The 27261-nt window shown below is 44.3% G+C and overlaps 1 protein-coding gene across 1 annotated transcript in view; it reads right to left on the reverse strand.

Annotated features, from left to right (window-relative positions):
• SLIT1 (slit guidance ligand 1) overlaps positions 1-27026 on the reverse strand; it is a 193643-nt gene extending 166617 nt beyond the window's left edge. The window contains exon 1 of the mRNA XM_060768243.2: positions 26553-27026. Within this exon, the coding sequence (XP_060624226.2) occupies positions 26553-26974 (422 nt within the window). The 5' untranslated portion in view covers positions 26975-27026. The remainder of the gene's footprint in view (positions 1-26552) is intronic.
• Positions 27027-27261: the final 235 nt, after the last annotated feature.

The raw sequence follows: 27261 nt of genomic DNA on the forward strand, positions 1-27261 counted from the left end.
AGATCTACAAGCCACTCTAAACACCTTCGCAGAAGCATACACGAAGCTTGGCCTGTCACTGAACATTGAGAAAACCAAAGTGCTCTTCCAGCAGTCACCAGCCAACCCCTCTCCAATGCCAGAGATACAGCTTAATGGTGTAACATTAGAAAATGTTGACCATTCCCGCTACCTTGGCAGCCACCTCTCCACCAAAGTCAACATCGACGCTGAAATACAACACCGCCTGAGCTCCGCAAGTGCAGCATTTTCCCGAATGAAGCAGAGAGTGTTTGAGGACCGGGACATCCGTAGGGAGACCAAGGTGCTTGTCTATAAAGCTATTGTCCTCCCAACCCTGATATACGCCTGTGAGACGTGGACTGTCTACAGACGTCACATGCAACTCCTGGAACGATTCCATCAGCGCTGCCTCCGGAAAATCCTGCAAATCTCCTGGGAAGACAAGCGGACAAACGTCAGTGTGCTGGAAGAAGCAAAGACCACCAGCATTGAAGCGATGGTCCTCCAACATCAACTCCGCTGGGCTGGCCACGTTGTCCGGATGCCTGACCACCGTCTCCCAAAGCAGTTGCTCTATTCCGAACTTATCAACGGAAAACGGAATGTCGGTGGACAGGAAAAGAGATTTAAAGATGGGCTCAAAGCCAACCTTAAAAACTCTGGCATAGACACTGAGAACTGGGAAGCCCTGGCCCTTGAGCGCTCCAGCTGGAGGTCGGCTGTGACCAGCAGTGCTGCAGAATTCGAGGAGGCACGAGTGGAGGGTGAAAGAGAGAAACGTGCTAGGAGGAAGGCGCGTCAAGCCAACCCCGACCGGGACCGCCTTCCACCTGGAAACCAATGCCCTCACTGCGGAAGAAGGTGCAGAGCAAGAATAGGGCTCCACAGCCACTTACGGACCCACAAGAACATTGGAGGACCATCATACTCGGAAAACGAGGGATCGCCTAAGTAAGTAAGTAATAATAATAATAAATTGTAACCTGCCCTATCTCCCCAGACTCAGGGCACTTTCCAGAAAACAATGGCAAACATTCAATGCCAAAGTGAGCAACAAAAGAAATCAAAACAACAAATAAATAACATCAATATAAACTTAAAAACTTAAATGACAACCAAAAAATAGTTAAAACACATAAATTTCATCCTACATATTTACATCAAAAGGATCTAAATAAATTAAGGTGCAATTAAAAGTATAAAATGATGAGTGATGTTATATAAAATAATGTGATGATGATATACAACAGCTAAACAGTGCCAAAGTGCATTTCCAGTGTCCGAATAAGGATATATTCTGTTGTTCTAATCCTCTTCTCCTCCGTAAGCTAAAGTGAAGAAATTGGTCTTTAAAAGTTTTTTAAAGGAGAAGAGGGAGGGGCCATTTTTACTTCTTTGGGAAAGGAGTTCCAGAGATGGGAGGCGATCACGAAGACGGCCCCTTTTCTCATCCACAGCAGCCACGCTTGAGACAGGGGTGGGACTGAGAGGAGGGCCTCCTCTGTTGACTGCAGTGCCCATGTTGGTTTATATGTAGAGATGCAGTTGGTTAAATAGCCTGGACACAAACTTTTAAGGCTTTATAGGTAATAACCAGCACTTTGTGTTTAGCTTGGAAGCAGACCAGCAGCCAGTGGAGCTGCCATAACAAGGGAGTGGTTCTCTCCCTATACAGCACTCCAGTTGGAAAACTGGCTGCTGATCTCTGGACTAATTGAAGTTGCCAAACTATTTTCAAAAGCAGCCCCACTTGGAGCATGTTGCCGTAGTCCAGACAGGATGTAACTAAGGTGTGGACTATCATGGCCAGATCTGGCGTTTCAAGGTATGGGTGCAGCTGATGCACATGTTCTAGCTATGCGAAGGCATTTCTGGTCACCGCCGACACTTGAGATTCCAGGGTCAGCGATGAATCCAGGATCACCCCCAAGCTGTGAACATGCATCTTCAGGGGGAGTGTAACCCCATTCAACACAGGCTGAAACCCTATACCCTGACCTGCCTTCTGACTGACCAGGAGTAACTCTGCCTTGTCTGGATTTTTTTAACTTCTTAGCCCTCATCCAGTCCATTACTGATGACTGTCACTGGTTTAGGACCAGCAGAGCATCCTTGGCTTTGGGTGGAAAGGAGTACTAGATTTGGGATGTCACTGGTATATATGTGTACATACTGAATAAAGCATGTCTTTCTTTCTTTTTTTTTTTCTTTCTTTTTTTCTTTCTTTCCTGGTTTTTTTTTTTTTTTTTTTTTTTTTTTGGAAACACAATGTAGATTAGTAGCTGATAGCTTGTGTACCAATACTGGTCCATAGACTATTACGTTGAATAGCACTGGTTTGAACTATTACAATCCTTCTATCCCTCTCTGTTTTGATTTAAAAGAATGAAAGAAATCCCGCAGGATATCCTATTCACAGATCTCTCTATATGTCAGCATGCATCATGGGAAAGTGGCAGAGTTGAGAAACAGAATCCACCTAAGAAGCTCAAAGTTGTCTGTTCATGCTGGGCTTTCTCTGTCTTTGTTCTCATAAATGCTTATAGGGAAAACCAATGCTCCAGTTTTTGTTTGAGAACTAAAGTCAGCCACTTTTCCCTGAGGAAGCCAAGATACCACAACTCTTGCTGGGAGTCCAGATACTCAAATGCCGTAAGGTACATACTGGGCTCCCCCTGGCTATAACTTCTCTTTAAAATATATGTTATTTACCTCTGGAAGTTCTGTGGGGAACGGAGAATTCTGATACCTATTTGCATTTCCCCATCTGGCAAATAAATTTGCCTTCTGCCTGATTGCATGAAAATTTTAATTGTTTTCTCATTTTTATGTAGCCAGGGGGTGGGCTTGAGGGGCTTCAGTCCTCCCCGAAATTCTCTGAGTGGTCCGCGAGAAGGCCTTACGGGTATGTGGTACAGTGATGTCCTTGTCCATGCCTGGGCCCTCGGCACACTCTCTTTCCTTCTCGGTGCCCCTGGTTTCAGCCTTTGGTGCCGGGAGAGGAAGAGGAGTGCGCCAACAACCCAGGCGACAAAGAGGATGCCACCACACCACAGACCATTCAGAGGCCACAATAGGCCTTTGCACCCATGCACTCGGCAGGCCTTCGCACCTGTGCACTGAAGTCTCGCCACACTCATGGCTGGGAATGGAGTGCGTCGAGCCCATCGGCTGCATTCTGGGACTCTCTGGATCTAGGTAAACAACAACTCCCATTTGGAAAAGGGCAATAATTTCCCAATCCCTGCCTCTATGCACAGTTGGGCACATTGTCTCTATGTGCCAAGTTTAGTCCAGCTTGGTTCAATGTCCTCTGCAACTCCCAGATCCAAGGTCAATCACCCCAAATCCCTGCCTGTCCTGTATGCACAGTTGGCCATGTTTGCCCCTGTCAACAAATTTTGCAAAGAAAACTCTTTACCCCACAACCCAGTCACTCATATGTAGCCTCACAGAAACAAGTTGTTTTCTTTTTGTCCAGTTCATGTGAAGGAGACCACTCAAGCTCACACCATCACAACCCAATTCCTGGCTCATTTCCCACAACTTCACAAAGTTTTAAAGCAAAGGTACCCAATCCATTATTCTAAAGGCTGCTGGTTTTCTAGACTCAAGTTTTTACCAATATCTGGTGTCTTTGTGGATCACCAATATCAAGTAGTCTTAGCTTTGTTTGAGGGTTCACATCAACCTGCAAGCATCAGGACACCAGTAAAAGGGATATCAAGAATAGTTCCACAAAGAGAGATCAAAAGAAAAGTAATTACAAAGACAATAAAAATAGTAAAATCCATCCCTATTTAAGGCAATAACCTCATTTATACAAAGCACAATATGCCTAATCCATGATTGAAATGAGCTTTCCGGGCTTTTTTATCTGCAACATTTCTAATAGCGCTACTAAAATCAATTTCTCAGCCAGTGCTTGACTCAATACTTGGTTTTGCTAAATCAACAAGAATTACTCTGATAAAGAGCCCATAAAATACCTGAAGGGTATCGTTTGTAAAAATAATGTAATAGAAAGGGGCTTTGAGGTTTTTGTTTTTATTCTTTGAGGGGAAGAAGCTGTTAGAAATTTATGTCAATCTCTTGGCTTTCTGGGCCCTGAATGAGAGTTTGAATTGATCTCGCCTCTTGTAGGCTCTGCTTGCTGCCACTCTGCGAGGCTCTTCTTAAGGAAGCATAGTAGTAAGAAGGAACCAATGTTCTCAACTTGTCAAAAGTGGCAGGCTCAAACCCAGAACCTCAATCAATGGCTGATACCAAACGAGAGACTCCCCCCTGGGCACACAGAAAACTGGGCGACTTGGAAGGCGCTGAACAGACTGCGCTCTGGCACCATGAGATGCAGAGCCAACCTCAAGAAATGGGGCCACAAAGTGGAATCCAAGACATGCGAGTGTGGAGAAGAGCAAACCACTGACCACCTGCTGCAATGCAACCTGAGCTCCGCCACATGCACAATGGAGGACCTTCTTATAGCAACACCAGAGGCACTCCAAGTGGACAGATACTGGTCAAAGGACATTTAATCAACTACCAAGCTTGCAAACTCTGTTTTCTCTGTTAAAAATGTAATACAATTATCTGGTTGATACTGACACGATAAATAAATAAACTTGTCAAAGTCCTTGCCTGTCAAATAAGTCCTTGCCTGTCAAATAAGACCAGATTTATCATGACTTTATCATGAAGTTCATTGGGTGGCCTTTTATTTATTTATTTGCAACATTTCTACCCCGCCTTTCTCCACCCTGGAGGGGACTCAAAGCGGCTTATACTTAGGCAACTATTTGATGCCTTCCCAAACAATGTACAGTTAAAATAAACATTTAAATAGAACTATAAAATACATTAAAACATTTAAAAATATAAAACAATGCTTTCACTGTTAACCACATTATTCAAAGTCATAGTCTGGGCCTTTCCAATAGTCATTGTACATAATTCCAATTTTATCTATTGCACGGGATGCTTGACCAAATGCCACATTTTTACTTTCTTACAGAATGTCAGGAGAGAGGGGCCAATCTAATATCTCTAGGGAGGGAATTCCACAGCTGAAAAGACCCTGTCTCTCGTCCCCGCCAGTTGCACCTGCGAAGGAGGTGGGACCAAGAGAAGGGCCTCCCTAGACGATCTTAAGCTCTTATGTTTTTATGACTTTGGGACAGCCATTATTTCTTAGCCTAACCAATTTCACAGAAGTGGTAGAAAGATAACTTGAGACTGCTGAAGAAAGGAGAGAATACAGTCTCAATACAGTTATTAGTCCTAACTGGAGTAAACCCATTTGACTAATAAGTTTGACCACAGGGTTGATTTATACTCAACAACTGGCTGCATGGATTAATTTCAGCAGGAATCAGGTCTACATTGGTATTAAGTATGCCTGAAAGAGACATTTATAGAGATTTCAAAAACCTAGGCATTCCAGACTGTTTCTTTTCCATACATAAATGCTGATTTGTTACTAATTTGCAGGAGCAGAATTCAAGACGATCTTAAAAGAGATGGGCCAAAACTAACTAAATGAAGTTCAACAGGGACAAATGCAAGATAGTCCGCTTAGGCAGAAAAAATGAAATGCAAAGATACAGAATAGGGGATGCATGGCTCAAGAGCAGTACGTGTGAAAAACATCTTGGAGTCCTTGTGGACAAGTTAAACATGAGCCAACAATGTCATGCAGCAGCTAAAAAAGCCAATGGGATTTTGGCCTGCATCAAGAGGAGTCTAGTGTCTAGATCCAGAGAAGTCATGCTATCCCTCTATTCTGCCTTCATTAGACCACACCTGGAATATTGTGTCCAATCCTGGGCACCACAATAGAAAGGAGATGTTGACAAGCTGGAATGTGTTCAGAGAAGGGCAACTAAAATGATCAAGGGTCTGGAGAACAAGCCCTATGAGGAGCGGCTTAAAGAGTTGGGCATGTTTAGCCTGCAGAAGAGAAGGGTGAGAGGACACATGATGAGGACCATGCATCAAGATGTTAGAGAAAGTCATAGGAAGGAGAGAGTAAGCTTGTTTTCTGCTCCCCTGGAGACTAGGATGCAGAACAATATCTTCAAACTACAGGAAAGGAGATTCCACCTGAACATTTGGAAGAACTTCTTGACTGTGAGAGCTGTTCAGCAGTGGAAGTCTCTGCCGTGGACTGTGGTGGACTCTTTCTTTGGAGGCTTTTAAGCAGAGGCTGGATGGCCATTAGTCGGAGGTGCTTTGTATGCAATTTTCCTGCAGGGGGTTGGACTGGATGGCTCATGAGGTCTCTTCCAACTCTATGATTCTATGTTTATCATTTTACTGTGAGTATATTACAGCCAACACTTGAACTGCAGTTTTGTCGGTGGGAAAATATCCCTTGTTTTTATCTCTCTTTCTCTCATGCAATGTTGGTAACCACTTCAACTGCAACTGTGTTGAATTCACAACCCCTCTCCTGGAGCAATACGTCTGATTGTGACTGTAAAAAAAATATGTATCTCTGTTACAATGTCGCAAACTCTGGAGTTCACAATATCTGTTTTGTAGCAAGACCAGCAGACAATAGACCAATGGTATTAACTGGGAACTCACCAAGGGCTAATTGGGATACAAAAAATGTTTAACAGAGCCAGAGGTATAATAAATTGCGTTACTGTTACACATAAAAGTTTTATGAAGGCTCCATGCATATATCCAAGCACAAAAACACAATTGCACAGACTATTGCCATCCACCCACTGGAAGCCCCTTCTCAGTATGATCCCCAAGACTGCTCACACATTTGAACTAGCCATTATGAAAGGCCCAGCATGGCCAATACAAAGCTTTCTCATAGCCTTAGGGAATACAAATTAAGTTGAAAGTAGCAGCAGCAGCCATGGCAGAATGTTATCAGCTGTAATTGCTCCATGTATCAAACCCCTTCTAGATTTTGATCAAGGGCTTATCGCTGATCTACTTGGCAACCCACTGATGTATGAAAGGGAACTTTTATTGTTAAAGTGCGACGAACATTTAGAATGCATTAAAGATGATGTAAAAGTGTGTGCATTGAGTAAAATGCCAACGCTATATCTGGAAATGCCAAGGGGAGTGCTGCTGGATTAGATCAAAGGTTTATAGCACAGTAGCCAGTTCAGGATCACCATGAAGTATGCCCAAAGGGGAATACCTTGTTCTCACGACTACTTTCAAGGGCTGTTATTGCCACCACACTGATTCAATGTTCATTTAAAAAAAATACTTTGTCTGACACAATACCCTCTTCAACCAAGAGGATGACATCATCCCCAGTACATTGTTCTCTGTCCTTTTTATAATATATATATATATATATATCTAGGTAGGATTATATCCCACTGGTGCTCTCCATTCCACAATTTTATTATGTCCACTAATCTACACCTTCCTTTAAATCTACACACTTCACTTCCCCATGTTGGCTTGGAGATTTAGCAGAAACACCAATACACCACATCCTTATCCGAGTATCTCTGATGTGTGTAGTTCCCTTTTATTGGTTAGGATTATTTCTAACCCATCTTTACATGAGCGTTTTTTAAAAATCAACCCCATTATCCCCTAAACACAGTGTTTCTCAACCTGGGGGTCGGGATCCCTGGGGGAGTCATGAGGGGTTGTCAGAGGGGTCGCCAAAGACCATCAGAAAACACAGTATTTTCTGTCCGACATAGGGGTTCTGTGTGGGCAGTTTGGCCCAATTCCCTCGTTGGTGCGGTTCAGAATGTTATTTGATTGCAGGTGAACTATAAATCCCAGCAACTACGACTCCCAAATGTCAAGGTCTATTTTCCCCAAACTCCAACGGTGTTCGCATTTGGGCATATTGAGTATTTGTGCCAAGTTTGATCCAGATCCATCATTGTTTGAGTCCACAATGCTCTCTGGATGTAGTGAACTACAACTCCAAAACTCAAGGTCAATGCCCACAAAACCCTTCCAGTATTTTCTGTTGGTCATGAGACTTCTGTGTGCCAAGTTTGGTTCAATTCCATCATTGGTGTTCAGAATGCTCCTTGATTGTATGTGAACTATAAATCCCAGCAACTACAACTCCCAAATGACAACATCCATCCCACCACCCAACCCCACCAGTTTTCAAATTTGGGTGTATCGGGTATTTGTGCCAAATTTGGTCCAGTGAATGATAATACTTCCTGCATATCAGATATTTACATTATGGTTCATAACAGTAGCAAAATTAATTATGAAGTAGCAATGAAAAAATGTTATGGTTGGGGGGTCACCACAATATGAGGAACTGTATTAAGGGGTCACGACATTAGGAAGTTTGAGAAACACTGGCCTAACAGGAAGCTCCCTAGTTCCTCTAGGCTTCTGCCAAGAAGTTAGATTAAAACCAATTCTGTTGTTATTGATGCAAAGTGTCAGCAGCTGGTTTCAACTCCCTTGTGCTTGCTGCGTGTCTTCAAGCTGATTCCTGATTGATGGTAACCCAAAGGCAACCCTATAATGGCAAAAAAAATGTTGTTTTTGAGGCTGAGAGAGTGTGGCTTGCTAAGCAGCCATTGAAGACTGTTCTTGTTGATTTCTAGTCCAAACTAGTACACCATGCTGGCTCTCTCTCTTCTCCCTGCTCACCTACAAAACCCTCTGAATGGCCTTGGTCAAATCCTTATTCAATCTATCCTACCTTAGAAGGTTAGGTAAAGGTAAAGGTTTTCCTCTGAAATTAAGTCCAGTCGTGTCTGACGCTGGGGGTTGGTGCTCATCTCCATTTCTAAGCCAAAGAGCCAGCGTTGTCCATAGACACCTCCAGATCATGTGGCCAGCATGACTGCATGGAGCGCTGTTACCTTCCCGCTGGAGTGGTACCTATTGATCTACTCACATTTGCATGTTTTTGAACTGCTAGGTTGTCAGAAACTGGGGCTGATAGTAGGAGCTCACACTCTCCAGATTCTAACCTGCAACCTTTCGGTCAGCAAGTTCAGCAGCTCAGTGCTTTAACCCACTGCGCTACCGAAGGCACCTTAGAAGGCTATTGTGAGCTAAAAGCATTGCCCAAAACTCATTCAAAATCCAACAGAATACAAATAAAACATCTAAATAAACCAATAACACACTTTTTTCTCAGTTAAGCAAACTACTTGCCAGAAAGTCACACTTCAGGGGCCAGTGTAGCATCTTTAAAGTAGGCACGCATCTACAGTTTATTAAAAAGTGTGCCATAAACCACAAGGCAATAGGAAACAGCCAGACCTGATGCTGGGAAATGCTCCCCGAAGGCAAATCCTGCAGTTTTACTGCCCATTATTGGGGCTCCCTTCATCCCTGGGCTGATCCATAACCACTTACGCCCTCCTCTTCCATCAATGCGAACACTGCAGAGTTTTTAAACTAATATTTTTCCAGCATGCAATTCCATGGAGAAGCGAACTGAGTGTTGCCATGGCAATGCATAGACAGCATCTGCCTGGGAAGGAGCTGAAGGGAGAAATTGGAATAGAATTGCAAATTCCCCCACAATCCAAGGAAGGATCTGAAGGAAGGGAAATGCAACATGACTGCCAGTGTGATCTACAACAAGATGCCTTCAACAAGGGAGCGGCAAGGGAGCCAGCCTTTTGCCATGATAGTAAACTCCCTAGTGAGTCTAAACTCTTCTTCGTTCAAGTACACACACACCCAACACCCAACAGAGAGATAGGGAAAGAGAGAAAAGAAAGAGAGAGAAGAAAGAGAGAATAGAAAGGCAAAGAGCTTTCAGTGTGTTGCTGCGAGTTTTCCCAGCTATATGGCCATGTTCCAGAAGCATTCTTTCCTGATATTTCGCCCACATCTATGGCAGACATCCTCAGAGGTTCAGGGGTCTGTTGGAAACTAAGTAAGTGAGATTTATATATCTGTGGAAGGGCAGGTGGGAGAAAGAACTCTTGTCTGCTAGAGGTATGTGTGAATGTTGTAATTTGCCACCTTGATTTGCATTGAATAGCCTTTCAGTTTCAAAGCCCTGCTGGTTGCTGCCTGGGAGAATCCTTTGTTGGGAGGTGTTAGCTGGCTTTCAGTATATCTATCCTTTGCTATGTTTGGCCACTTCAATATAAAGAACTGGGTATCACTTATCTGAAATGATTGGGACCAGAAGTGTTACATATCTCTTATTTATGTATTTGAACATTTTGGAATACTTGCTTATACATAATGAGACATCTTAGAGATGGCCCCATCTAAACATGTATGTTTCCTATATATATATATATATATACATACATACATACATACATACACACACACACACACACACACATACTTAAAGATTTTGGAATACTTGCATATACATAAGATAAGATATGAGACATCTTAGAGATGGGTCCCATCTAAACATGAAATTCATGTGTTTTATATATATCTTATACACATATCCTGGAGGTAATTTCATACAAAATATTGTTAATCATTTTGTGCATGAAACAAAGTTTGTGTCCAGAGAAAGTAAAGGAGACATTATCACAGCAACTCATGTGGACAATTTTGGAATTCCATATACAGTAAGGGATGCTCAAGCTGTATTGAGTTCCGCAGTGGAACTCTCTACCCCAGAGTCTGATGGAGGCTCCTTCTTTGGAGGCTTTTAAACAAAGGCTGGATGGCCATCTGTTGGGGGTGCTTCGAATTAGATTTTCCTACTTCTTGGCAGGGGTTGGACTGGATGGGCCACGAGGTCTCTTCCAACTCTATGAGTCTATGATTCCATGATGTAAACATGTGAACTAGGAAGAGGAACAAGGTGATTTCCCTGTCTGCTGACCATTTTCTTAAAAATTGTTACCTAGTTCATGATTCCCATGTGGCCACAAACCCAGATAGTTAGGGAGAAAGGGAAAAGAAAGGTGTCCCTGAAAATGTATTCCATCTAATTAGGTGCAAATTGGCAGACAAGAACTTTCAGGCTGCAATGATAACCAAGCGGGATTACAATACCCCTTCATAGAGAAGATGCCAACTCTTGTCTTCGGGCTGATTGCTTAGAAAACGATGCCAACACAAACGCAAGGCTGGTGCCATGCCACTAACAATCCAGCAACCAATTCTAAAGCAGTATCCTCAGGAAGAGGCCAGAAGCTGTCAGTCATCTGTGAGGGGTAAATGCGACTCAGCCAAGCTCCCCTGACTAAACACACTCCATCTATCTATGATTCCTTGGTTGCAGGCTGGAATCTGCCAAAGCTGAAAAACACTTCTGGGTTCCTTCCAGCCCTATGGCTCTCAGCCTGTTCCAAACAGCACGACTGGCATTAAATTTGGGCAGAAGTCAATCTTTACCATTCTAATTGGAACATCTTATTCCACTTGCATCTTAAGCTCTGCTGTTTCGTTCCTTAATTCATCTAAAATGCCAGATCTAGAGGTTACTTCGCTTCTGAATCACTATAATAGCCATTCACTATTCTGACAGCAGTGTAGTTAAGCATAGTCCAGTTTTCCTTTATGGCAGTAGTTCCCAACCTTTTTTGATCAAGTACCACTTAACCAGGGACTACTTTGACCAGGGACAACTCTCCAACATTAGTACCAAAAGGGTTACAAATCAGTTTTTGGTCAACTTTAGATTCAGTTTGGTTATTTGAGGTGCCGATTCAGAAAATTGAATTGGATAGTTTATTTATTAATTAATTATTTACTTCATTTATATACCGCTTTTCTCAGCCCTTGGGCGATTCAAAGTGGTTAACAATAGCAAAATTCAAAGCTCAACATCATAAAAAGAGTTTAAAAACAGTTAAAAACAATGATATAATAAACAATCAGTTAAACATAGCTATAACATCTCATTAGTGTCTCATAGGTAGAATCAAGATCCAATCTCATAATCCGTTGTTCTATGTTCCTATATTCAATACACTAGTATTGTCATTCTAGTCCATGTCCTTTAAACTCTACAAACATCTACTGTCAGAAGGCCTGGTCCCAAAGCCATGATTTTAATTTCTTTCTGAATAGACCACAGAAACTCTAGTTTCTGATATGCCATCTAGTAGCCTCCATCTGCTCACCCACAGAAAACCAAATTTAATAAGCCTCGGCACTATAAGAAAGTTTCATGAAACCATTTGCTCTTGTTGCAACGCTGTAGTAACTGTGAGGTTGCAGACCATATTTTAGTTCTTGTGGACCACCAGTGGTTCATGGACCACAGGTTGGGAACCACTGCTTTAGAGGGAGCCCAGAAGGCCTGTGCAAGGACTGGACCAACTGTTTAAAGACAGACTGATCCCAATACCAGAATAAGAGAGGCGGGATCATACTGCACTGGCCAAACTGGTAGTTGTAGGATACATACTTGAGCAAGAAAACAGCATGTCACAGACCTGGGCTTTATGAGAATAATGAAAACCATGGAAGTAGAAAACATGAATCCTAGTGAGAGCCTGTTCAAATTTAGATACTTTGAAATACAGTAGAGTCTTGCTTATCCAACCTTCGCTCATCCAACATTCTGTATTATCCAACGCCATCTGTCTCCCGCCCGGATCCACAGCTGTTTTGGTGCTAAATTCGTAAATGCAGTAATTACTACATAACGTTACCGTGTATTGAACTGCTTCTTCTGTCGATTTGTTGTAAAGCATGATGTTTTGGTGCTTAATTTGTAAAATCATAATATAATTTGATGTTTAATAGGGTTTTCCATAATCCCTCCTTGTTATGGATAAGCAAGACTCTACTGTACAGTACATGGAAGCACACTTAAGGCTAGCACAGCTGTGGCTTAACTCATCTCTTGGACCAAGATCGATACAATAGGCAACTCACGATTACTAATTAAAGCTACATTCTCCAGTATGACAGATTCAATACAATAAAAGACTGAATGTGAAGAAATTCGATAGGTCTGCAACACAATTACATGGACAGAGCAGAGCCTATTTTCAAAAGGATCTGCATGTTGGAGGGTCCAAAGCCCATTAATAAAGACATCTTTAAAACAATATCGTTTTATCTTGTATTTCTTTGATATCAAGAACATCTAGTTTTGATGTATTCTTCAAAAAGGCACGCTTTAATAAGCGTCTGACAACAAAGCCTGGTTTCTAAAATCAGCCTTCACACTGACAGGATGAAGGAAATTTCTTCAATATTGGTCGTATTTTCAGTGAGTTGCAAACCTAATTTACAGATGGGTCATTTGAACACATAAGACATCCAAATGTGCAAGTCTACTCAGCTTGCTGCCACAATCCGGAGATCAGAGTCGTTTTAAGACAACAGGATCAGTTAGGCAATCAAGATTAGCACCATCCAATATCAGAAGAAATAATTGAGTGGTGTGAAGAACATCTTATTCTAAGAGGCTTTTGAAGTGCTCAGATCACTGATATACATGAAACAGCCCTTTCAAAGAAAAGCTGTCATTAGAAAGCATGGCTAGTTGTCAGATGCATACTAAAGGGGCCTTTTGGAGTGATATATCAAATATAGACATTCCTCTGAAAACCTCAGGAAAAGAAGAATTGCAGCTAGCCAGATCTAAATAATATGAAGGCACCCTGAAGGCACAGGATCCCATCTAACCATGGAACCTAAGCAGGGTCACGTTTGGTTAGTACTTGAATGGGAGACCAGCTACTACTGGCAAGTGCAGTGTTTCTCAACCTTCCTAACGCTGCAACCCCTTAATACAGTTTGTAACTGTAATTTTGCTACAGTTATTAATTGTAATGTAAATATCTAATAAGCAGGATGTATCTTCATTCACTAAATCAAATTTGGCATAAATACCCAGTATGACCAAATTTGAATACTGGTGGGGGTGGGAAGGAAATGGTTTTGTCATTTGGGAGTTGTAGTTGCTGGGATTTATAGTTCACTTACAATTAAAGAGCATTCTGAATTCCAACAATGGAATTGAAACAGACTTAGTACACAGAACTCCCATGGCCAACAGAAAATACTGGATCCTTTTTAAAGTGGACTGTGGCATGACATTCTGCAATACTTGCTGAATTGAACACTATTTGTGTCTTAATATTTGCACTAAAATGTGCGATGCAAGGCCAGAAAGTTATTTTTGTTCTTTACTATATGTTCTGTCTACTTGATCTTTATGAAACAAATTGCATTGACTTTGAGTCACTGTGGACTCAAACATAGATCTGGACCTAATTTGGCACCAGGCCCGTAGCCAGGATTTCGATTTGGGGGTGCTGAGTTTGTTTCGGGGGGGGGGGCTGAGTCTGAGTGAAAGAGGGTCTACCCTAGCAAACCTTTTGTATCGTAACGCAATATTTATTTATTTATTTACTTTGCTTATATACTGCTGTATCTCAAGCCCCCATGCATATGGGATATATTGAGTATGGTGATCAGATCATGATATGAATAAACATAACAGTTTAAATAATGCACCAGTAAGGCCTTTTTGCGAACCACCATGAGAATTTCGGGGGGGGGGGGGGGGGCTGAAGCCCCTCAAGGCCCCCCCCCCTTGGCTACATGCCTGTTTGGCACAAATACTCAATATGTCCAAACACTGGTGGAATTTGAGGAAAACAGACCTTGACATTTGGGAGTTGCAATTGCTGGGATTTATAGTTCACCTACAATCAAAGAGAATTCTGAACCCCATCAACGATAGAGTTGGGCCAGACTTCCCCCACAAAACCCCATGCCTTGAAGAGACTTGCTGACACCAGCCTCCCTCCCACCTTGCACGCTCTCTCTCACTCACACATGCACACCATGCTACCATGCACCGAGCATGCCTGCTCCCCCCCCCCCCCCCCCACTTGGAAGTCTCAGAAATAGCCCTCTCCTTGGCTGAGAGGCTGGCCAATCACAGGGGAGGAGAGCTTTTGGTGGGAGGATTCACAAACTGTTTCCAAAAAGAAAGAGGAGGACAGGTGGAGAGATCTTCAGTAATATGTGTTTTCTGATGGTTTTTGGCAACCCCTCTGAAACCGCCTTCTGACCACCACCCCAGGTCCTAACCCCAGGTTGAGAAACGCTGGGCTAGTGGCTACATTTGGGGGGAGGCGAATGGCAAACCACCTCTGAGTATTCCTTGCCTATAAAATTAATGGGGCTACTTATGATGGAAAATCCTTCCCAAACAAGCATTCTTTTTAACACCCTTGTCCCTTCTGCTTATTAGAGAATAACGGTTTCCTGTATGCCTCTACCCAATATATGCTGTTTTCACAACTTTTTTCCATTTGGAAAATACCCACACAATGTAACCAGAGCACCTTCCAGGTGTGTTCGAAAGCATATAAAAATCTCCTCACTCTTCCTCTCTCTCTTTTCCCGGATCCTCAAGATGGTGTGGGCGAGCTCTGCTGAGCAGCCCCTCTTCTTGAAACTTCCCTATAGTTTTTTGCTATGATGTTTGCATAACTGCTCATTTGCCTGACTTTGTGAAACTAGTCTCAGAGAAACCCAAAGGTTCCATGCTTTCCCTTTTCAACTCTGCTAAAGGAGTTTGAGTTTGAATTAGAATCTGAGAATTGGAAGAGCCCCCAAGGGCCAAGCAGTCCAAACCTATTCTGCCATGCAGGAGTACACCATCAAAGCACTTCCAACAGATAGCCAGATAGCTCAAAAATTTTCAGAGAAGGAAATTCCACTACATTCCAAAGCAGCATATTCCACGGTCAAATAGCTCTTACTGCCAGGAGGTTCTTGTAATGTTTAGGTGGAATCTCTTTTCCTGCTTCTTGAATCCATTGCTCTGTATTCTAGTCTCTAAAGCAGCAGGAAAAAAGCTTGCCTCCTCCTCAATATGACATGGTTATAAAGACTGCATATTTTTCACATCTAGGAAGCAGCCAAAGGAACCTAAAATACTTGAATATATATTTACAGGCTAGATCTTAGCAATGACCAAAAACTGCTCTCTCATCTCTTCCAAACAAAATTTTGAAAGCCAGATGCAAAATCTGAGTATCAACCTACCATATACTTTGGTGAGTAATATCCAAAGACAAGGGGATTAGCAGCAAAAACTCAAAAATCTAAAGTGTTCAACGTCATACTTCAGCTGTATTCTAATTCAAATACCACCAGCTCCAGCCAACATAGACAATTAATAATAATAATAATCACCATCATCTTTATTTATACCCTGCCACCATCTCCCCAACGGGGACTCGAGGTGGCTTACATGAGGCCAAGCCCAATCAACAAATTACAGCAAAATAAAACCAAAAACACATGCAACAAACAACAACGTCATAATAACATAAAACATATGAATACATTAACGATGTAAGATTACAATAAACACAGTCACAGTGACAATGGGCGAGCTACATGTACGAAAAAATGATTAAAAAACTTATTAAAAACACGGGTGAGATAAAAGGAGAAGCAGGTTATTTGCAGAGGGGGGCTCATTAAAACGGGTATTGTGGAATCGAGCTTTCTCACAAGGGGGGGGCGTATACTCCAATGACAAAAACGTTGAGACTGAGCAATAGTATGAGGTTGTATACCTACTCACCAAAGGTGCAGCAGAAGAGCCAGGTTTTAAGGTTTTTTCTAAAGGTTTCTAGGGTAGGGGCTTTCCTAATCTCTCCAGGTAATGAGTTCCAGAGTCGGGGGCCACAGAGGAAAAAGCTCTCTCCCTTGTGCTCACCAGGAAAGCTTGTGAAACTGGCAGGGGCGAAAGAAGGGCCTCTCCAGAAGATCGGAGGGCCCGGGCTGGTTCATGGAGGGAGATACGGTCACGAAAGTAGGCGGGTCCCAAACTGTTTAGGGCTTTATAGGTGATAACCTGCACCTTGAATTGGGACCAGAAAATAAATGGCAGCCAGTGGAGCTCCTTAAATACGGGAGTAGACCGCTCCCTGTAACTAGCCCCAGTTATTAATCTGGCTGCCGAACTTTGGACAAGTTGTAGTTTCTGGGCCGTCTTCAAGGGTAGCCCCACATAGAATGCATTGCAGTAGTCCAGTCTAGAGGTAACTAAGGCATGGACCACCATGGTCATGTCAGACTTCACCAGGTAAGGTCACAGTTGCCGCACGAGTTTTAATTGTGTGAAGGCCCTCCCGGCCACAACCGACACCTGTGCATCAAGCGTCAGCGCTGAGTCCAGGAGGACCCCCAAACTGCGGACCTGTGATTTCAGGGGGATTCATGAGCCATGCAAATGCAAAGAAGGTAGGAATAGAGATAGTGAATATGATATCCTAGATAACCCAAATTAGGAAATGTTTACAAACAGTTTAGCACATGCAGCTTACAGTTCCTGTTCAGCGAGATAGATACCATTACTTTAATGGTGTTCTACACTTCTATCGCTGTCATCGTTTCAGCACATCTCAATCATGACTAGCCCTTTCATCATATAAAAAAACACAGTACTGTATCTGATTCTGGATGTCTGTGAAAGGGCAGCAAATTATTGATTATTTAATGTATTGTTTCTGTATTTTTAATATCAGAAAAGGGACAAGATGCTTCAGATGTTCTATCTTGGTGGTTTGGTGTGCTATCTGAATTGTGCCACTAGAACTTCCTTAGCATCATACAGTTTTGAAAAGTTTTCAGGCTTCATTGTACCAAATGAGGGATGTTTTATACATTTTTTCCTCTATGAAAGGACATTGCATTTCTCCTCCAAATCTGGATTTCTATAGGCATTATTAAGATGCAGGCAGGAATGTGCAGATAAATCCAACAGTAATAGCTCTGAAAAGTACCACAGGAATTTCTTCCAGCTATAGAAATGATGACGAAACATCTCAGTTCACAACTTTTCAGCTCAGTGTATGCCTTTGGAAGAAAACAACAGCTGGAGTATCTGTTTGTAGGATAAGGGCCTAAGTGGATTTGTAATTTAGCCAGTTCTATCTTGTCTCACAGTTGCTGTTCTCTAACATCATATGACAAAGCATGATACTCATGCAGATGATTGAGTTAAATTCTAATTCTCTGTGTCTGACAAGGAATTGTCAGAAATCAAAGCTGCAAACCAAATGATACAGAATGATAAACATGCATTTTTCCTTCTTGTATATGTTTTGCTATGGTCAATGAGGCCAGAAAGGCCTGAGTCCTGTTGGGGAGATAGGGTGGAATATAAATAAAGTTGTTGTTGTTGTATCATCATCATCATCATCATCATCATCATTATTATTATTATTATTATTAATATTATTATTATGGCAGGAATGTCGACTCATTTCCATTGAGGGCCACATCAGCCTTATAGTTGCCTTCAAAGGGCGGTGTTTGCTGGAGAATCCATGGATACAGAGGGCCATCTATCTATCTATCTATCTATCTATCTATCTATCTATCTATCTATCTATCTTCAGAAAGCATGTAAAATCATGGGACCAAGCCTTTGGGCAATAATGCATTGCAATAAGTGATGATGAAAAATGTTCAATGATAATTGGAACTGCTTTTTGACTATGATCTCGGATCGCGTGATTTTAATAATGTGTTTTAATCTTTATATGAGTTTAAATTCATGTTTTCATGTATTTGTTTATTTTATGTCTGTTGCCTTTGTAAGGCCACTCTGAGTCCCCTTCGGGATTGAGAAAGGTAGGGTATAAATACTGTAAATAAATAAATAAACTATATATATATGTATTACATAGTATAGGAGCTGCGGTGGCACAATGGGTTAAACCCTTGTGCTGGCTGAACTGCTGACCTGAATGTCAGCAGTTCAAATTCGTGAGATGGGGTGAGCTCGAATCTGTCAGCTCCAGCTTCCCATGCGAGGACATGAGAGAAGCCTCCCACAAGAGGGTAAAAAATCCAGAGCATCCCCTGTGCAATGTCCCTGCAGATGGCCAATTCTCTCACACCAGAAGCAACTTGCAGTTTCTCAAATTGCTTCTGACATGACCCAAAAAAATTACATAGTGGCCAGTGCTCTTTAGTTTTTACCCAATTTGGGTCCACAGATGTTACTGAACAGCAACTATCATCACTTTTTATTATCTGCCATGTGGACTGGGGATAATGGGAATTGCAACCCAACAGCACTTGAAGCTCTGAGGTTGGAGAATGGACACTTTAAAGTCAGACATCATATCAACAAGCCTTGTATCTAAATTCAAACCCTACACTTCTGACTAAACAGAACAAGCTGCAGCCTTCCAGATGTGACAGTATCACAACTCCCATCAGCTCTAGTCATAATGTCTAATGATGAGGAATGCAGGAGTTGCAGTCCAATATCTGGTGGGCTGGATTTAACTTGCGTGCCTTCAGTTTGTCACATGTCACTTATGGCTTCCCAGAGAAAGAATTTGGATTTGAGCTCCCTTGAATCTCCAAACGAATGGTCAGATGATTGAAAGACCTTTGAGAGTCAACAAAATACATCCTGCAGACCTCACATCTTTTCCCACCTCACCACAACCCAATTCATATTCAAGGGAGGTGATTTGTGAAGCATCAAGTGCTAACCTCTGTATGTGCAAAGGCGCTAAGGAGAATGAATCATATGCTAATGGTATGCATCAGCTCCTATGAACACACAAGGTGCTCCTAATATTCCTCCTCCTCCTCCTCCTCCTCCTCCTCCTCCTCCTCCTCCAATTCCATTTCTGTCTTCACAAATGAAGGAAGAGGACAACCATGAGCACTCAAGCTGCAAGTGACATTCCTGGTATTTCATTTCAGATGTGAGCGAAGTTAAGTGTTTATGGGCAGTGCACACCACACACATATTCAAAGAGAGGCGCAGACTCACTTCAGCTATATCCACAAAGCAATTCCCCGTGGTTGCAGCATGATAACAACTTCAATGAGGGTAATTAAGGTGCCAGAGAAGGAAATGCCATTAAAGGAGGCATCCCGCAGTGCTGCTAACTGTGCTCACCAAGCCTGCTTTGTTGTGGATAGGGCCATCCACAGCCCCCCTGACCTAATTAGGCTCAATCTGAGGGCATTAATTAGTTTTTAGAAGGGACAAGAATAGGAGTGGGTGGGTTGGTCTGAACAAGATCTTCAGGAAACACAATGGATGAGGCCTCCTCCACGCCTTATAATATGGATACTCCAAGTTGTAAAGCCGTAGCACTCAGAGGGAGAGCTGCCCCTGTCACTGTACTGTCACATTTAGGACTCAAACAAGCTGGATCGCATTGCCATCACCAGACATCATGTATAGAGATGCAAACAAGATGGCTCATGTTAGGAGGGGTGTGGATAATTGTGCTGCCGGGATGATAATTGTGCTGCAGCCTCTTGGATTGTATTGGATTGTGTCACCCAGAATTCTTTAGCACTGGTTAGTATGCTGGTTAGAACTGATAGGAGTTATAGCTCAGCAGCATCTACATGACAATGACGTATAGCTCGGCTGTACAGCCACATTTGGATTTCAAACAAGATCCAGAAGCCAAATAAGCAGGCTTTCTTACATAGTGTGGGAATAGCATACGGAATTGTCACTCCCCAGGCTATGAACTCTCACCATTCTTAATCATTGGCCAGGGTGGATAGGGACTCAGCACATCATGTAACCCACAGATTCCCTAGCTCTAATTTACAGCAAAGTGTGTGGATTTCACCAGGCTCCCGCACAGCATCTAAAGCAGTGGTTCCCAACCTTCCTAATGCCGCGACCCCTTAACACAGTTCCTCATGTTGTGGTGACCCCAACCATAAAATTATTTTTGTTGCTACTTCGTAACTGTAATTTTGCTACTGTTATGAATTGTAATGTAAATATCTATTTTAATTCACTGAACCAAATTTGGCACAAACACCCAATATACTCAAATTTGAATTCTGTTTGGGTTGGAGGGGGGTTGATTTTGTCATTTGGGAGTTGTAGTTGCTGGGATTTATAGTTACCCTACAATCAATGAGCATTCTGAACTCCACCAACGATGGAACTGAACCAAACCTGGCACACAGAAATCCCGGAAGGGTTTGGTGGGCATTGACCTTGAGTTTTGGAGTTGTAGTTCCCCTACATCCAGAGAGAACTGTGGACTCAAACAATGATAGATCTGGACCAAACTTAGCACAAATACTCAATATGCCAAAATGTAAACACTGGTAGAGTTGGGGGAAATAGACCTTGACATTTAGGAGTTGTCATTGCTGGGATTTATAGTTTACCTACAATCAAAGAGCATTCTGAAGCTCACCAATGATAGAATTGGGCCAAACTTCCCACACAGAACCCCCATGCCTTGAAGGGACTCACTGGCACGAGCCTCTCTCCAGTCTCACATGCTCTCCATTGCCCACATGTGCATCCCACACTGCCATGTGTTGAGCATGCCTGCTCTCTCCTCCCCACTTCTCAGCCCTCCCTTTGGCTGAGAGGCCGGCCAATCACAGCGGAGGAGGGCTTTTGGTGGGAGGATTCGACGTCTGTTTCCAAAAAGGTAGAGGACAGGTGGGGAGATCTTCAGCCTTCTCTGCCAAAAGGGTTCCAAAGACCATCAGAAATATATGTTTTTTAATGGTTTTTGGCAACCTCCCTGAAACCCCCTTGCGACCCTCCCAGGGGTACGACCGACCCCTAGGTTGAGTAATGCCGATCTAAAGAAAAGTGCTTCCAAGGACCTGCCGTGAGCATATTAATGGAGCATCTTTGCAGAAAGTTACTGAACATGAGGTTTAGTGCCTTCCTCACTAGTTTAGGGGAGTTCCCAGGAGCTTCTGCTGCAGCTGATGTTCACATGAATCACCCCTATTAGTATTTCGGGCCATATGCCATCCCTGTCCTTTACTAGGTTGTCCTGCAGCCAGACATGAAAGCATATCCTATGCATTAAGCTCCATCCTAGCCTGTCTGGCTGCTAGAGAGACATTCCTCAGAGAAGGAGACAGCAAACTGAAGGAGGGGGGCATGGGCCACAGCGCAGGGGAGCAATACATTGAGAGAAGGGTCTTGAGCAAAACTGAAGTGGAAAGAGGCACAAGGCTGTCAAGAGGGAGGGTGAGATCAGGGATGGGCAAAATCCAGCAACTCTGTCCGCCTGACTTTGAGCAGATATTCCTCCAGGCAGTTCCAAGGCAGATTCCTCCTTTTTTTTAAGGTCAAAGGAAAATGGAAAGAAACACAAGGTCTCCAGGGGCACAAGAGGGGAATATTCTGCTCAGCTGCAATTAATCCAACCACTCAACCCCTGGGTCCCCCCAGCGTCAACAGCACGTTCCAGTGCTGCATTCTGGTGAATTATTTAGCATCCCCTCCAGCTTGATTCCCCTCTTTACACCCTCCCTTCCTTCCCCATCAAAGCAATGGCCACCTCCACAGGGCTGCAAAGGAATGAGGCGCCTTCCAGCCAGGCCAGGGCAGGGGTTATGGAAGGGCACGTTAATGATCAGCCCTTTTCCAATGGAGCTGCCCTTCCTTCCTTCTTCCTTCCTTCCTTCTTTCCCCTCCTGTCTTTATTCAGGATCATTCAGAGCCTCACAGGCAGAGATGAAAGGCACTCTGTGAGTCTGGGCTGCCCTTGCCTTCTGCCTCTTGGCCACATTTCCCTGCTTGGCTCCCTCTTCATTTGCCAAACGGTTTGCCACTGCTCCAGGCTCTCTTGCTTTCAGGAAAGGCATGATCCAGAAAAATAAGATCTCCCCAAAGGGATCCTCCTCTTTTCTCACTTCTCATCAAACTACTGAGCGGGTGAGTTGAGGAAGGGTGAGGAGGGGGCCAAGGGAGCAGAGGGCATGTCTTCTTCACAGTGATGTGAGAGACTGGGATTGAGACCAGAAGACTGACACCCCACCACCTGCAGATCACCACAGATCTTCACAAAACATCCCCCCCTCCCGCTACACCCCCAGTCCTGATTCAGACAATATTTTGGTGGTGTGTAAAACAAACTTGGCCTCGAAGTGTTGACAGAGAGCCTTTCCTGGGTGGACTTTCTAAGATAGTGGTTCCCAAACTTCAGTCCTCCAGGTGTTTTGGACTTCAGCTCCCAGAAATCCCAGCCAGTTTGCCAGCTGTTAGGAATTGTGAGAGCTGAAGTCCAAAACACCTGGAGGACCAAAGGCTGGGAACCACTGTGGGAGAAGGACAGCTCAGGAGAGTGTGCCTTAGGTCAGGTTTCCTCCTTCTCTTCATCCCAGCCATCCACTTTCGTTGGCACAGGCATCTCACACAAATATTATGCACAAAGCGAGAGAGAAAGAGAGGAGTCACTTCCACTGAAGATTTCCCCCAGGGATCTCCCAGAGGCAAGATGGCAAGAAGACCAGTGAGGAAATCAAGCGACTGAGGAAGGACCGTAGGAGGGATGTATGTATGTATATATGTATATACATATAAAGACATATATAGACATACTATGCACATGCACAACATTGTGCACATGCACAGTGTTGCTGTGAGTTTTTCGGGCTATATGGCCATGTTCTAGAACCATTCTTTCCTGACATTTCACCCACATCTATGGTAGACATCCTCAGAGATTATGAGGTTTGTTGGAAACTAGGCAAGTGAAGTTTATATATCTGTGGAATATTCAGGGTGGGAAAAAGAACTTTTATCTGTTTGAGGCAGGTGTGAATGTTTCAATTGGCCACCTTGATTAGCATTGAATAGCATTTCAGCTTCAAAGTCTGGCTGCTTACTGCCTGAGGGAATCCTTTGTTGAGAGGTGTTAGCTGGAACCAATCCTTTGTTGGGAGATGTTAACTAGAACCAACCTGGACACATATTATTTGAGAACACAAAAATGCTGGACCACTCGTAACAACCACCATGTCAAGCTACACAGTGAAGCTATCACAATCCACAAGCATGTGGACAATTTCAACAGAAAGGAGGAAACCATGAAAATGAACATTTAAAATGAAAATGAAAATTAGGAAGGCTGAGCGAAGGAAGACAGAAGCACTTAAACTGTGGTGCTGGAGGAAAATTCTAAGAATGCCTTGGACCACAAGAAGATCCATCCAGTCCATACTCCAGGAAATAATGTCCAACTGCTCACTGGAGGGAAGAATATTAGAGGCAAAGATGAAGCACTCTGGCCACATCATGAGAAGACAGGAAAGCTTGGGGAGGACAATTATGCTGGAGAAAAAGGAAGGAAAAAGGACAACCAAGGGCAAGGTGGATGGATGGTATCCTTGAAGGATCTCACTCAACCTTAAAGGAGCTGGAGGTGGTGATGGCCAACAGGGAGCTCTGGCCCATGAGGTCACAAAAAGTTGGAAATGACTGAACAAATAAACAACATGAAAATGAACAAAATCTGGCCACCAGTATTTAAAAACTCTAAAATCAGGACAGTAAATAACAACACTCAGAAACATGGGAAGTCAATCAGGGCTGTTCAGCAGTGGAACTCTTTGCCCTGGAGTGTGGTGGAGACTCTTTCTCTGGAGGCTCTTAAGCAGAGGCTGGATGGCCATCTCTTGGGGGTTCTTTGAATGCAATTTTCCTGCTTCTTGACAGAGGGTTGGACTGGATGGCTCACAAGGTCTCTATGAACTCTATGATTCTAAGGCCAGCTAACACCTCCCAGGCAGGAAGCAACCAGACCTTGAAGCTGAAAGGCTAGTCATTGCTAATCAGGGTGGCCAATTACAACTTTCACGCTTGCCTCAAACAGACAAGAGTTCTTTCTCCCTCCCTGGACATTCCACAGATATATAAACCTCACTTGCCTAGTTCCCAACAGACCTCACAACCTCTGGGGATATTTTTTTCGTGCCAGTAGCGACTTGAGTAGTTACTTCTGGTTTGAAAGAACTGGCCATCTGCAAGAACGTTGCCCAGGGGACTCCCAGATGTTTTGATGTTTTACCATCCTTGTGGGAGGCTTCTCTCATGTCCCCGCATAGGGAGCCGAAGCTGACAGAGAGAGCTCATCCTCGCTCTCCCTGCGTTCGAACCTCCAACCTGTCAGTTTCAGTCCTGCCAGCACAAGGGTTTAATCCAGTGTTTCTCAACCTAGGGGTCAGGAGTCCTGGGGGGGGGGGTCATGGGAGGATGTCAAAGGGGTCGCCAAAGACCATCAGAAAACCCAGGATTTTCTGTCAGTCATGGAGGTTCTGTGTGGGAAGTTTGGCCCATTCTATCAGTGGGGTTCAGAATGCTCTTTGATTGTGGGTGAACCATAAATCCCAGCAACTACAATTTCCAAATGACAAAATCAATCCCTCCCCAACCCCACCAGTATTCAAATCAGGGAGTATTGGTTATTTGTGCCAAATTTGGTCCAGTGAATGAAAATACATCCTGCATCTATATAAATAAAAATGTAATGTTCATTTGTGAGATTAACAGAACTCAAAAACCACTGGACAAATTGACACCAAATTTGGACACAAGACACCTAACAACCCAATTTATGTCCTTCACTAAAAAAAAATTGAATTTGTCATTTGGGAGTTGTAGTTGCTGTGATTTATAGTTCACCTACAATCAAAGAACATTCTGAACTCCACCAATGATGGAATCAAACCAAACTTGGCACACAGTTCTCCCATGACCAACAGAAAATATTGGAAGGGTTTGGTGGGCAGTGTCCTTTGGTTTTGGAGTTGTAGTTCACCTACAACCAGAGATCACTGTGGACCCAAACAATGATGGATCTGGACCAAACTCTACAAGAATACTCAATATGCCCAAATGTGAACAATGGTGGAGTTTGGGGAAAATAGAATCTTGACATTGGGGAGTTGTAGTTGCTGGGATTTATAGTTCACCTACAATCACAGAGCATTCTGAACTACACCAGGATAGAATTAGGCCAAACCTCCCACCCAGAACCCCCATGTGGGCCACAGCAACGCGTGGCGGGGACAGCTAGTATCAGATATTGACATGACAATTCATAACAGTAGCAAAATGACAGTTATGAAGTAGCAACGAAAATAATGTTATGGTCAGGGGTCAACACAACATGAGGAACTGTGTTTAGGGGTTGCGGCTTAAGAAACACTGCTCCACGGGGGCTCCTGACCTCTGGGGCTGCCTGCCATGGATGCAGGCAAAACGTCAGGAGAGAATGCTTCTGGAACATGGCCAGACAGCCCGGAAAACTCTCAGCAACTCAGTGATTGGAAGCCTTGGACAGCACATCAATAGACATACGCATCTATGTACTGTATGGTTTCGGAAGCCCCGAAAGTTGGCGATCACAGTGATGGAAGGAAGAAAGAGGAAACCCCGAGTGACTGGCCAGAGATGGAGCCCAGCACAATCGGGACGCGGGGCTGCGTGGCCCCTGAAAGGACTTCGGCTGAAGCCAGGGGAGCCGCCACTTCTCGGCTGCCCACGCACCTCCCTCCAGAGTGGGATCCCGAACAAAGGCGGCCGGGGCATTGTGCCCAGCTGCGCCCCCGCCCTGCAAAGACACACCGGGAGAGCCGAGGAGACCCCTGCCCAGCCCAGCCCAGCCCAGCCCAGCTCTCCCTTCTTTCTCCTTAGCCTCGGCGTCCCAAGGAGAAGAGGAGGCATCCTGAGTGAGATCCATTGTGAGGCCGGGAGGGAGAAGGAGAAGGAGAAGAAGGGGGTGTGGCGCCCAAGCCCCGGTGGAGGGAAGGAAGGAAGGAAGGAAGGAAAGAAGGGGGAGAAGAAGGGAAGCCCCGGCCCCGCTCCCAAGGCTTCGGGCGGCACTTACAGCCTCTCTGCGCCGCGGGGGATGTTCTTGGGGACGGCGCGGAGCCCCAGCCCGTGGCAGTCGACGGTGGTGCCGCTGCAGGCGCACAAGGCGGGACAGGCGCCGGCCCCGGAGACGCCAAGGGCCGCCCAGGAGGTAAGCAGCAGCAGAGCCCACCGCGCCGCCGCCAACGCCGCCCGCTTCCTCGGAGCCATGCTGCCGGGCTCTAGCGAGGGGCTGCCCCCAGCATGGTCTCCCCCTTGGCGAAGAAGGGGGTCACGAAGGAGAAGGAGAAAGAGAAGACCGAGGCAAGGAGGAAGAAGCCCCCGGCACTGCTGCTTCGCTTCTTCCCTTCTTCCCTCCGCCGCTCTCTCTCTCTCTCTCTGTCTCTCTCTCTGTCTCTCTCCAAGACACCCTCCTCGCCCAAGGAGCAACTCATCCATCAATCCCAGGCGGCAGGAGCAGCGCTGGCTCCGCCCCCTCCTCTCTCTCCCCCCGAAAGGAAGGAAGGAAGAGGGGGTGGGAGTGGGCGAAGCGGGGCAAGCCCCAGTCGCCCACTTGGGAGTCCCAATCCGAGTCCTGCCCGAAGAGACACAATGGAGCGCCACCAGGGTCTTCTCGTGGAAGAGACACAAGATAGGAGCCAAGCAGTGGTCTTCACAAATCCCGGCGAAAGAAGAGTTGGCAGGAGAGAAGGCAGGGAAAGGAGCTCTGGCCAAAGCGCACCGCA

The sequence above is a fragment of the Anolis sagrei genome, chromosome 3 (genome assembly GCF_037176765.1).
Source record: "Anolis sagrei isolate rAnoSag1 chromosome 3, rAnoSag1.mat, whole genome shotgun sequence".
NCBI lineage: Eukaryota > Metazoa > Chordata > Lepidosauria > Squamata > Dactyloidae > Anolis > Anolis sagrei.